Below are 11,789 nucleotides of genomic sequence, written 5' to 3'. Positions count from 1 at the left end.
TTGCTTCCATCCATTGGACTACAGAGGTGTTTCTCAGACTTTCCTTTTGGATCATTCTTTCATTGGAACATCTGCTCCTTCAAATATATTTCACCTCACAAATTGGCACCAACTTATATGTACGGATTGACATAAGCATAATCAAGACCAAAATTTACACCACCATCAGTTTTGCATGGTGAATGTACCACATGGACTATCAAGCTTATGCTATTACTAAAAATGCATTATTGCATAGTAGACACATTTAGCATATTAAAATTGGATTATCAGTGAATTTCATCAAAACAAAACCCCATTGATACGCAGGAAGTTTCCAGTACTAGCACACTGAGGGTAATATTTCATGAGCCTGAGCATCCTAGAGGTAATATTTCATGAGTCAAGACAGCTGAATTAGAAAGAATACTGCACTAAGGAGGAAGATGAGCTGCAAACCAAAATCTACAAGGCCACTGGTAATGCTGTTATTGATGTTATCGGGCTAGGCTTCCAACTTTTGGATAGCCTGGAAGAAGAGAGGCAAACAGGAGAGCAGAGAGAGACAGCCCCAGCTGAGACTGATCCGGTCTGAATAGCTTAGCTGGGAACAGGGTAACTACAGAGATGGATACAAAACCTGTACCACACTGAAACTTGGGAGCAATTTCTAGAAAAGCAGAACTCCTTTACTCTCACCTGTAGACATCAACTGAGCAGATGTGGTCTTGAAAACTGCAGAATTTGGAGGAAAAAGCTCTACAGCACCGTAAGGGCGCAATCGGACAGCTTAGAGGTAAAACCACTTTGCTCTCTTCCTCAGTCTACATCATTAAAGCAAAAAGCAGAGGGCTACCCTTAATTAGGCAGATGTGAAAAAGCTAAATCGAAGAGTGAGTCCTCATTCTGAGATGACCTGTAGGTCTGGTTTCCAATGAAATCATTTTAAGATTTAAAAATAGAGTTCATCCTATAGACAGACTGAGTCATCTGTTCACCTAGATCAATTCTGCATTGCTTGAATGCCATCAGTGGACTGAGAGAGCTGGAGGGCTCTCCCTTCACCTTTCACTCACCTTCAGTCAGGAGAAGAAAAGGGAAGGGCAGTTTTATACACGGTTCTTGTACGCAATTCGCCTCACCTGTAGTTTTATTTTGAAAAACACTGAGCAGTAAGTAATGAAAAACTATCCTAAACTAGAGCTAGGTAAATAACCTTTTTAATAGCTTAGACCCCATATTTCAGCACTGAAAGCTTACAAGCTGAAATGTTCTTCCATCTAACTGATGCTTTAAATTATTTTAATGACCGCTATTTTGTATTTTAACTCCTTGGACCAAGTGCAATTGTTTTAAATTTCAGCTTTGCCATTCAATTATCACATGAGCCACATAAAACTCTTAGTTTCCTGCTCTGATGGGATCTGCACATTTGCAATTCTGCTTCCCAGCGCTCTTGTGTATGTGGCTTCAAAAACATCCCTGCCAGTAAAACCAAATTATTTAATTGTTCCGAGAAAATGAACACAAAGGGGACATACAAAGATCAAGCTGAGTTTATTTAAGATTTGGATAAACATCTATGGAACTCTCCGGGCATTATTTGCTCAGCTCTTTTCGGTGGTGGGGCATTTTGGACAGTCTGGTGCCTAAGCTTAACCAGGCTCGCTCAGCATCTTTCTCCAGGACAGAATTGCAGACAAGTTGTATAACCTGAGTGTGTTGCACCCACTCACTCACTGTAAACTCTGACCCTGTGAAACTTTCTGGAGAGTGAAGAATTAAAGGAGAAAATTGTTCAGAGCATTACAATGTGCAATTTTAATGAGACGCATAATGGAAGTAGCTGTGTGGGAGGATATTACTTCCTTATAAACCTAAATCAGATGCCCAAAGATTTCTGTCATCTCCCGAGATTGTTCCATCAGGCTCTACAAGAGGTTTTCCAGGGGAAGAAAAATAGCCACCCCCAACCCCCCTGCTTCAGGTTGAAAAAGTTGTATGGCTTTTTTAACAGTTTCCAATGAAATCCCATATTATTGCTTCTCCCCGGGGAGACTTCAAAAGTCAAGTGAACTTCACAGGGCCCACATGTTCATAAACCTCAAGTAAAAGACCAGTAAGGAAATAAATTGCAGTTCTTCAATTAGCATTTGACACTCTCTACTGTTTTTTCTTTCGTGGGGTGAATTTGTCCGTCTTCTAAACCATGCTGATAAATTCAATGAGTTACTAAACCCAGCATTATTTCATGTTTTTAAGGCATGCTGAAATCATAAACTCAAATTCACAGCAGAATTTGCTTTCTGCTTAATATTTGAGGGTGATATAAAACAACTTTGGCAGTTTCAAACATGTTGAAGGGGCTAATATGTACGTGAATATTTTCTTCAAGCTCCTTATTGTGTATTCACAGCTACTGCCAAACACAACAACAGAGACAGGGCATTAGGATATGAAATGGGAAGTAGTCAAATTTTCAAAGCGAGCTGCTGGGTGCCAAACACTTCTGAAAATCTGGCCCCTGACTCTTTGGTGCAATTCCAGAAAGAAATATCTCTATGCTGGCAGCTGGCCAACGAGCTTTGGAAATCATTTTGCACAGTTATTTCAGTAAAGCCTAAAAGCCGATCCCCAGCTTTCTCTGCCTGATTAAGCACTGTCACCAATCACTATGCAGCTCTAAGGTACGCATGAAATATTCCTAGATAAATCCTCCATCTCCAGAGAAATGTGTTTCCTGTACAACTGTAAATCCAGGTTCTGTGTTGAAACTAATCCAGTCTGGCGGTGCTACGTCCCTGGAAAAGTTTCCTTGGAAACAACAAATTTAGGCAATGGCAAAGTCATCCAATCTTTTCATGCCACTATATTATATTAAAAACACCTGGTTTATTTATACAATGACTTACAGATCAGGGTTCTAGAAATAATAATACATACACTTTATAGCAAAAAATATACATATAATAATTCAACCTTCTATGATATATAGAAATGTTGTATATTTGTGGGTGTGTGGACATATATATAAATATATGGGTTGTACTTAGGTTTAGGGCACTTGTGTACAGATATGTGTATCTACATACACACAGTATGCATTTATATATCTCTCTAGGTGCCATGTGTGTGTACATAAACACACATAAATACACACAGGAGCATATTTACACTCTGTGACTAGGCATGTACTTTGCAGAATCTGCACACAAACAGCTGGAGTCCTTCACTGGCTGTGAGCATCGAAGGGCTCAGTGACCACCCACATTAGTGTCCGCGGAAAAAGAATTAATGTCATCGCTGTGGGCACAGGACTGGCTTGATGCATCTCCCTTTGTGAAGAACTAAATTTGCTGGACAGTGGCACCCTGCAACGCAGGGCTTGTTGCATGGGCCGATCTCGTTCCAGTTGTCACACGTTTTGACGCATCCCGGACCACAGGTATCATAAACTGCACCGTGTTTACACTGGGTTGCTGAAAGTAAAAGGAACACAATCTACATGTTACACAGAGGAAAGTTATAGATCTGTTTGGTCGGTTTCTACTGCAAATACAACAACGCGCGTTTTTGTTATGATCACCTAGAGGAAAAAAACAACTTCTAAAGCAATTCCACTATATTAAATGCAATGCTACTTTACATCACAAATATAAAGGTAGTGAAATTCCTAATCAAAAAAGGATCATGTTCCTAGCAGCCTTGAACCTTTTGACAATTTCAACATAGCTGATGGTATATGTAAAGCTTTGGCAAGATTTCTATCTATAGGCAGATCTACGGTTCATATCTAAGGCTTAACATTGTTTATTTTTTTATTACAATGCCTTTTATCAAGATTCCTGAAAAATTTACAAGGACAGGCAGTTATTATCAGTCCCACTCCTCAGAAAGGAGAGTCATTCACCATGTCAGACTTTCTATTTCTAGTACTTTCAATATTTCACATTGTAGCAAACCAAAATAATTGGTGTATTGGGTTGGAAGAGACATTAAAGTTCACCCCTTTCCAACCACCCCTGCCATGGGCAGGGAATTCAGCAGCACCATTTCTAAAACAAACAAATAAAAAAATTAAATCAATTATTCTCATGCTTTATGCTATTTTGCCAAGGGATTACTGAGAATGAGGGTTCTCATAATTTATGATTTCAGTACCTATTCATCGATTTATGTAGCTGACAGTTCAATGCATTTCCAATATAAAAGACCACTGAGGGCTTAGCAAAAAGTACTACACCCCCTCCAGATCAATATTTAAACTCTTAACTTTAGTATGGAGAATAATACATGATTCAATAGCACATAAAAGTCTGTTATTCTTTCTAATGTCTGTGCTGATGGCAAGAACAAGTACTGATAAAATAGTTTATAGATGGCAAGGGACTCTCAAGCATCCAGAACCATCTCTGCTACATACAGGGAGAACTAAGGAATTAAGGTTTTTTCCGTTTTGAGAGACATTGATAGTCCACATTTTTTAAAGAACAGTTCTGTTACGGACATAAAAATGCTGTTTTGTTGTGAGGACTGGCCTCGGAGTGCCATTACATTACTGATATTATTCATAAAGAGAAAACAGGCAGAAATAAATTGATTAAATCTGTATAAGAGTGTATCACAGAGGATGGAACTCTTAATGCTACAGCATCATATATTTAAGGGGGTCCTCTTCCTGATTAACAAAACAATCTTCAAAATAGCATCAGCTTCCTTCTACTTTTAGTTCATATGCATTTCATGGCATTTATACCTATGTGAAAAGTAGTCCTGAAGAAGGAATTCTGGCAAGAATACATATAATGTACTCAGGACACAGATACTAAATAAGCAAACAAAAAAATGGGGGAAAAAAATGGATAGTACAGCAGAAAATGATCCTGGAGATACAGAGCATCAACAGCTGAATATTAGATAGGTATTAGGTATGTATTAGGGGAAAAAAACCCCAACTTTCTAGCCTTACACATGAGAAAGCACTGGAGGAGGCTCTGTGAGGCATCATTTATTGCACATCATTTTAGAATAGGTTAGAAGAAAAGTCTTTGAGCAATGTTCAAGACAGGGTTACTCTGCTTGTGGGCATATGTCTTTAGAGAACTTTTTCCAGCCTTACATTTCTGTCTTGCTCTGCTTGATAACTTTTCTGCACACTGAAGAAGGAAAAGAAAAGAAGGAAGAACTAAAATGAAATTTAAATCAAATAGAAAATTTAGAAGGTGGGAAAAACACACAAGCAATATCGAGTGTGCAGTAGAATATTAGATTCACGGCAAACTCTGCACTTACATGGTATGTTAAGACTACAGAATGAATCTCTATAAGAGGGGAAAAGAAAATGTGCAAAGCTCTCAGAAGCTTTGCAAACAATGTACTAACTGCCTAGAAAAGTAGACCAAGATGTTCAAAGACGGATAGTGATTGTCCACACACAACGCAATCTATCCTAAGGGGCCTATTTACTAAAAGCTTACTGCTTTCCCTCTGAAACTGTGTTTCCCTTCAAAGTATCTCTAACTGACCAGCCAGAAACTGAAACATCAGGCTTCAGTAAACACAGTTTCCATATAGAAATGTCTATGAGCTTCAATTTTTAGGCTGCACTGGTTTCATCTCACAAAGCTTTACTCCAGTAAGAGCCAGCCCATTTGTTCCACCTGAGCTCAGCTTGGTGTCTCAGCCTGTGAGTTCGAGGAAAGTTGGCCAAGGTCTCCTTTTCATTTCCTAATCTCTGCTCCAGAGCAAATGAGAATTATATTACAGGCTGCCTTTGGCAGCCATGGCATCTGTAAAATACTCGCCAGTTCTGCTGTACCACACGTGGATGTGGTTTGTCAAAACACCTCCTTCTCCTTCAGATTATGCCATGTGGAAGATAGGATGAATTTATTTTCTGCTGTAGGCAGTCTAATACAGCATTATTAATTTGCTGTCAAGGGGAAAATCAGAAAAGTACAATGGCTGCTGTTTTAGTTCCCTGGATGGCTTTTATTGTTGTGTGCTTCAGTCGCTAACATGTAGTATGATTGATCCAGAACATTCCACTTCATCAACAGTTTGAAAAATAAAAACAATGACATTCTGCAGTAGGCTTCCCAGGGACTGCTGAAATGAATCAGTACCATGTAAACATGGAAAACAGAAGTGGTGCCTTTGCACCCGTCTTTTAAGGCAAACTCCTCTCTGAAGGAACTGAGCTCTGTTAGTAATAACTTCCTTAGCACACAACCAAAAAAAAAAACCAAAACAAAAAAACCCCACAACCCCAAAGTACCAAAGTTATTAATAATACTGCATTTTGCAACGTTACTAGTCCCAACAGGATTTTTCCACTCTTCTTCTAGAACATGTGTTTGGCATGACAGAAGTGAGCTTCCTCAAATTGCTTTCTGAGCTGGCGGGATGATAGCCAGCTCCAGTCCAGAAGCTATATAGTCACATAAATACAGCACTGTGCCTGGACTAATAAACCCTGCCTAATAAGGCTATACAGTTTTCAGACCAGAGCTGGTTTATTCCAGCCAGTTTGGCAGTTTCACAGAGAAAGCTTGTATCTGTCTATGCCTGTCTTTGTAGACATGACCATAATTATTCAGGAGGAATTCCTGTTCCCCAACACAAAAGCTAGGATACCTAACATGGAACTGCTGGAGGATTTCCTTGGTGGATGATGCTGGTTAAATCCGATGCCATAGTGATTTCTAAGCTAATATCTGTGCATTAATGAGTCATCCTGCTGGTTCTGTTTGTGTTGCACATTTTAGGCTTTCTAGGTGTTTTGTAGGACTTTCAAACTGAATGGTGCTCACAATTCACAGCATCTCTTCGTAACACAGTAGGAGGCAATAGATGTGGGCACTGACCTGGTTTCTAATGCCACACTTGTGTTAATCTTTTAAACTCTCAGTTTTTAATGAGTTTCCACTGTAATTCTGTAACTCCGTAAAAGTCAGGATAGCCTTCTCATATATATTCATGTGGAATAAAGCAATTCAAGGAAAGCAGCATATACCAGAGAAAAAGAGTGACTTTGTCCAGAAAATTCCACAGCAGAAAAAAGGGGACCCAGGAGAGAAGAGTCAAAATCAGATATGCACTCATCCTCCTCTAGATCAATAGGAAAATGAGAAAACTGTTCAGTTTTTATGAGGCTGTTGGAGCATGTCAGCACATCAGTGCTACCATGTGCACTTTCTATGTTATTATAGTCCATGGTTGCTTTTTCTTCATGCCTGTGTAGTCATGCCCACATCAGGAAGTTATTGCCATCCTTGAATCTTCTTTCTCTCAGTGCCCTCAGAAATTCAGTGTTCTTTCCTGTTTTGTTTTTTTTTAATTTCTTCTCCTTCACACATCATATTTCCTCCTGTGCCCATCCTAACATGTCTCACTCCCCACCACTTCCCATGGAAACCCATATTGCTTTCCAAACCCTCTCAGTTCCTGTGTGGATCTCACCAACCCTTTCCTACTCTCACTTATTAGCTTCCTCTCTTCACCTCTCCAGCTGAATGACAGTTGACATTCCCCTTACCAAGCCAGCCTCAGAGGACAGCAAACCTTGAGCAGTAGTACTTCACAGAGGACTTACAGAAGGATGCCTGCAGAAGGAGGAAGGGCATGTAGGGAAGAGGAAATGTAAATCAGCCTCCTGAGAATCCTGTTTGGCTGGCCCTCCAGACAACACAAACTTTCTAAAGATTATAAAAATGAGCTATGCATACAGGAGTTGGGCTAGAGGAACTGGCAGCCACACAAAAGCTAGTTTTATGACACACAAAAGAATAATTAAAGCCTGACTTTACTAATAGGTAGACTCCATTTTCATCAGAACATCCCTCTTCCAAGTATCCCACCAGCTATGAAATATCAAGCAGGAAATGAAAGTCACAGAATGTTAAAGTTTTATTACAGATATATTGTTTCACACCCAGGAACTTTTATCCATAATTGGGGCACAGTAATCGTAACTGCCACTTTTGGGGAGAAAAGTAAGTTAAACTTTGAAATCTTATGCTGGCCACTGGTAACATAAGGAGCTCAGTGGATGCACTTTAGTTTAATGCTTAGCACACAATTTACTGTAGAAGATGGTGCTATTTGTTTCACTTTGGATGCTTAAGTAAGTATTCTTAGGGTACTTGACCATATATAGCTCATCTATATTTTCTGCTTAACAAGATTTCTCCCATTCCCTCTACAAGTCTGAACTGAGAATAAAAAACTCATGTGGTTTTAAAAACTTTCATTAGCTTTAATGGAAGATGTCTTTAAATTCCTTCATAATGTTCTCTCAAGGATTGCTTTTGCCTTAGAAACTTTTCTTGTCTTTGGAAAAATGCCAAAAAAATTGCGAAAAGAAGCCTCAATTAGTTAAGTCGTGATATGTCAACACTTGTATAAACTCTTTAAGTCAGGAACTGGAGTCTTCATTCTTTTTACAGCATCTGCCACAGTGAGGTCTCGGTCTGAAGTACTTTGGTCAAAAAAATAAAGAAGTTGAGATGGTTGTTTCAGGTTCTGCATGGATGTGCTGCCAGATCAATAGATTAAAATTACATACATTATCAGTGCTGTCTGAGACCACATCCTTGAACAGGGCTTTCACTTAGTGACACACTGTTTGGATTGTTCTGTTCCTTTGTAAAAAAAAATAAAAATGAGCCTTTCGGGAACAGTCAATCAAATGTAATTTTCTCTTACACTCATCCATCCCTGCTATCATGCCTTCAACAGGAAAGGAAATTGAAGTTGAGAGAGAAGACCCTGAGCCACACGCAATCACCAAAGTGGACCACAGAGTAATAGCTCTTTGATCAGCCCTGAGTATCCTTCTCTTGTCTTTTTTTCCAACTACTGTCAATTGCTTTACATAAATCTGAATACATTTCTAGGGAAACCGATGCCACTAGAGAATGTCCTAAATTAATGAGACCATCATCAAGGGAAATATTAATCTGCAATATTGCATCTTCATTCAAGTGCTCATGCTCATAACCACAGGCCACCACTTCTCATGGAAACAGTTACTCACAATTACTTTCAATTAATGCAGTTCTAATCACATGAGGAATCTGGTCTAAGTACCAAAATTAATGTAGGTTTGCATTTTAATATTCCCATTAAATATCTTCTCTCTTCCTCCCTTGTTAAACCTACTGCAACCATATATGCATGTTGTCTCTGGAAACAAAACTTTGCTTTAACAGGTGGTCAAAGGAGTTTAAACTTTATCTGTAATCAACTGTTTACACATCCGGAAAGAAAAAGGCATACACTTCTTCCTAGAAATATACAAAATCAAGATAGATGGCATTAGAGGTGAAAAGTTTTGCAGCAAAATAAACATTTCTAATATTTGATGACTGAAAATCTTTCCTGGTCTCCGTAACTCAGAACCCAACTTCCCTGCTAGTGCAATCCCAGTCCTTTTTTTAGCTGGTTCATTTTTGATCCTTATGCACCAGTAGAAGGATAGTAGCCTATTAGCCTATGCACTGGCTTACAAAGAAGCAGTGTCAAAATGCTTACCAGCACAGTTCTGATCCGGGACCCACTGGACTTTCAGCCCTTCCCTCTGACAGGCTCGGGCATATGCCAGGAACGACTCGCAGTAGCAGTTTTTATGGAGTGGGCACTCGCACATGTCTGTCACACAGGACCTGCAGAACAAAGCCCCAAAAGAAATAAGCAAGGAAATCTTGGGCAGATATCTGTCTGAGGTTTGGAGTTGGTTACTTTGAGGTCACATGTTGTTCAAAGCCACAGCAACCTGGGCTAAACAGCAAAAAAGTTAAATGCATCTCTGCTGTCACATCCCAAAGGTTCAGCTCTTTTTTGGTGTGCTGCTCTGATGCAAAGAAGTGTCACAAGAACACCAGGCAAACAACCACACAGAAACAGGGAGATGAGAAGAAGACCCAAGAAACATCAGGCAGAGAGGATCAAGACCACAGTGGGAGAAGGCAAACCCCATTTTTGCAATTTTGTGTCAGTACAAGATAAAAGTCTTCTTTCTTATTCCCTGGAAACTAGTAATTTAACAATTTTACCAATAATAACAGCAGCAGTGTTGAGTGGGTGGCTTCTGCAGGTCATGAGCATGTGCCCTTCCATACAGTGGATGAGAAATGGTGTCTTCTCTCCAGGTAACTCCCAGTGTCTCCCAGTTCTGAAGATCCCAAAATAGCTACATGCCTGTTTTCTCAACAGCATCACTACTAAACACCAGACTTCAAGTGACTGCAAAGGAGCAGGGGTGATGCAGCATAACTGAGCAGTTCTCATGCTAGGAAATCCCCCAGGCACTTGTTAATGGAGGTGTTGCCTAAGATGGAATCACCACAAAACATGGTAGGGAGCAAAGCTGCTAACATGGCCCTAAGTGAAACTGCTACTGCATATGTCACCACTATATTTCAAGTTAGCTCATCCAGAACATGTGCCCATTTGGCACAGACCTAAAATATAACTGGCAAGAGCCAGTGGATTTGCAGTCTGCAGTTTCTGCAATATGCAAAATGCTCAGATGCTTCTGCAAACACTGCAACGCAAATTTGGAAATGCTGAGTATCTGCTCCTCAGAACGGGATCATTAGGAGGCAGGGATAAGGTGCCAGGAAGACATCCTCATCCCTCTGGAAATCACACCCTCAGTTCCTCAGCTTTCCACTGAGCGTGCTCCTTGCACGTCGAGGTGCTGCTCCATGCACATTCAGAGACTTCTCCATTCTTGAGAGGACAAGGCAATATTTGAGAGGCATAAATTCTCCAGAAAGACCAAGGACTGAAGTAAAAATGAGCTCTCTGTATTAATCACATCTGCTGTGGACCAAAAATTCAACTGTCTAGAGGAAAAGGATGGATATAGGCCTAATTTTCCAGAAACTTTTCCCATAGCCGAATAGATAATAGCTTGGAAAAGGTTCAAGCACCTCAGTCGACATAATTGGGAGCCCTAATGCCCATACAATGCTTTAGAGTGACTGGGAACTCTCTAAAGCAAAACTAGGAGAGAGGATTAGTGCTGAGGGAGCTGGCAGAGTTCATTGCTAGGCCACTCTCCATCATCTTTGGTAAGTTGTGGGCAACAGGAGAGATGCCTGAGGACTGGAGGAAAGCGAATGTCACTCCTGTCTTCAGAAAGGGCAGGAGGGAGGGCCCAGGTAATTACAGACCATCCATCCTTGGAAAGGTGATGGAACAACTCATCCCTGGCACTGTCTCTAGGCATATCAAGGATAAGAGGGTCATTAGGAGCAGTCAGTATGTTTTTTCCAAGGGAAAGTCATGTTTGACCAACCTGATAGCCTTTTATGAAGATGTACCCAGGTGGATGGATGGTGGCCATGCAGTGGACGTGGCTTATCTGGATTTCAGTAAAGTATTTGACACTGTCTTCCACAGCATCCTCATAGCTAAACTGTGGAAATGAGGTCTGGATGACCAAGTAGTGAGGTGGATTAGGAACTGCTTGAAAGAAAGAAGACAGAGTCTAGTTGGAGGCCTGTGTCTAGTGGGGTCCCTCAGGGGTCAGTACTGGGGCCAGTGCTGTTCAATATATTCATCAATGACTTGGATGAGGGATTAGAGAGCACTGTCAGCAAATTTGCTGATGACACAAAACTGGGTGGAGTGGCTGACACACCAGAAGGCTGTGCTGCCTTTCAGAGAGACCTAGACAGGCTGGAGGGATGGGCAGGGAGAAATCTTATGAAATTCAACAAGGGCAATTGTAGAGATGATGAAGGGAGTGGAACATCTCCCTTATGAGGAAAGGCTGAAGGAGCTGGGTCTCTTTAGCTTGG

General features: G+C 40.5%; 1 protein-coding gene across 1 annotated transcript in view; it reads right to left on the bottom strand.

Annotated features, from left to right (window-relative positions):
• Positions 1 to 2,515: 2,515 nt before the first annotated feature.
• The window catches only part of LOC104273363 (BMP-binding endothelial regulator protein-like), a gene marked incomplete at its 5' end in the record, with an annotated part of 71,976 nt that continues 62,702 nt past the window's right edge, over positions 2,516 to 11,789 (bottom strand). The window contains 2 exon segments of the mRNA XM_009868681.1: positions 2,516 to 3,458; positions 9,514 to 9,644. Of these exon segments, the coding sequence (XP_009866983.1) occupies positions 3,277 to 3,458; positions 9,514 to 9,644 (313 nt within the window).

The sequence above is a fragment of the Apaloderma vittatum genome, unplaced genomic scaffold, assembly GCF_000703405.1.
Source record: "Apaloderma vittatum isolate BGI_N311 unplaced genomic scaffold, ASM70340v1 scaffold5924, whole genome shotgun sequence".
Taxonomy (NCBI): domain Eukaryota; kingdom Metazoa; phylum Chordata; class Aves; order Trogoniformes; family Trogonidae; genus Apaloderma; species Apaloderma vittatum.
The sequence above is the reverse complement of the archived record's forward strand: the minus strand, read 5'-3'. Positions and strand labels throughout refer to the sequence as shown.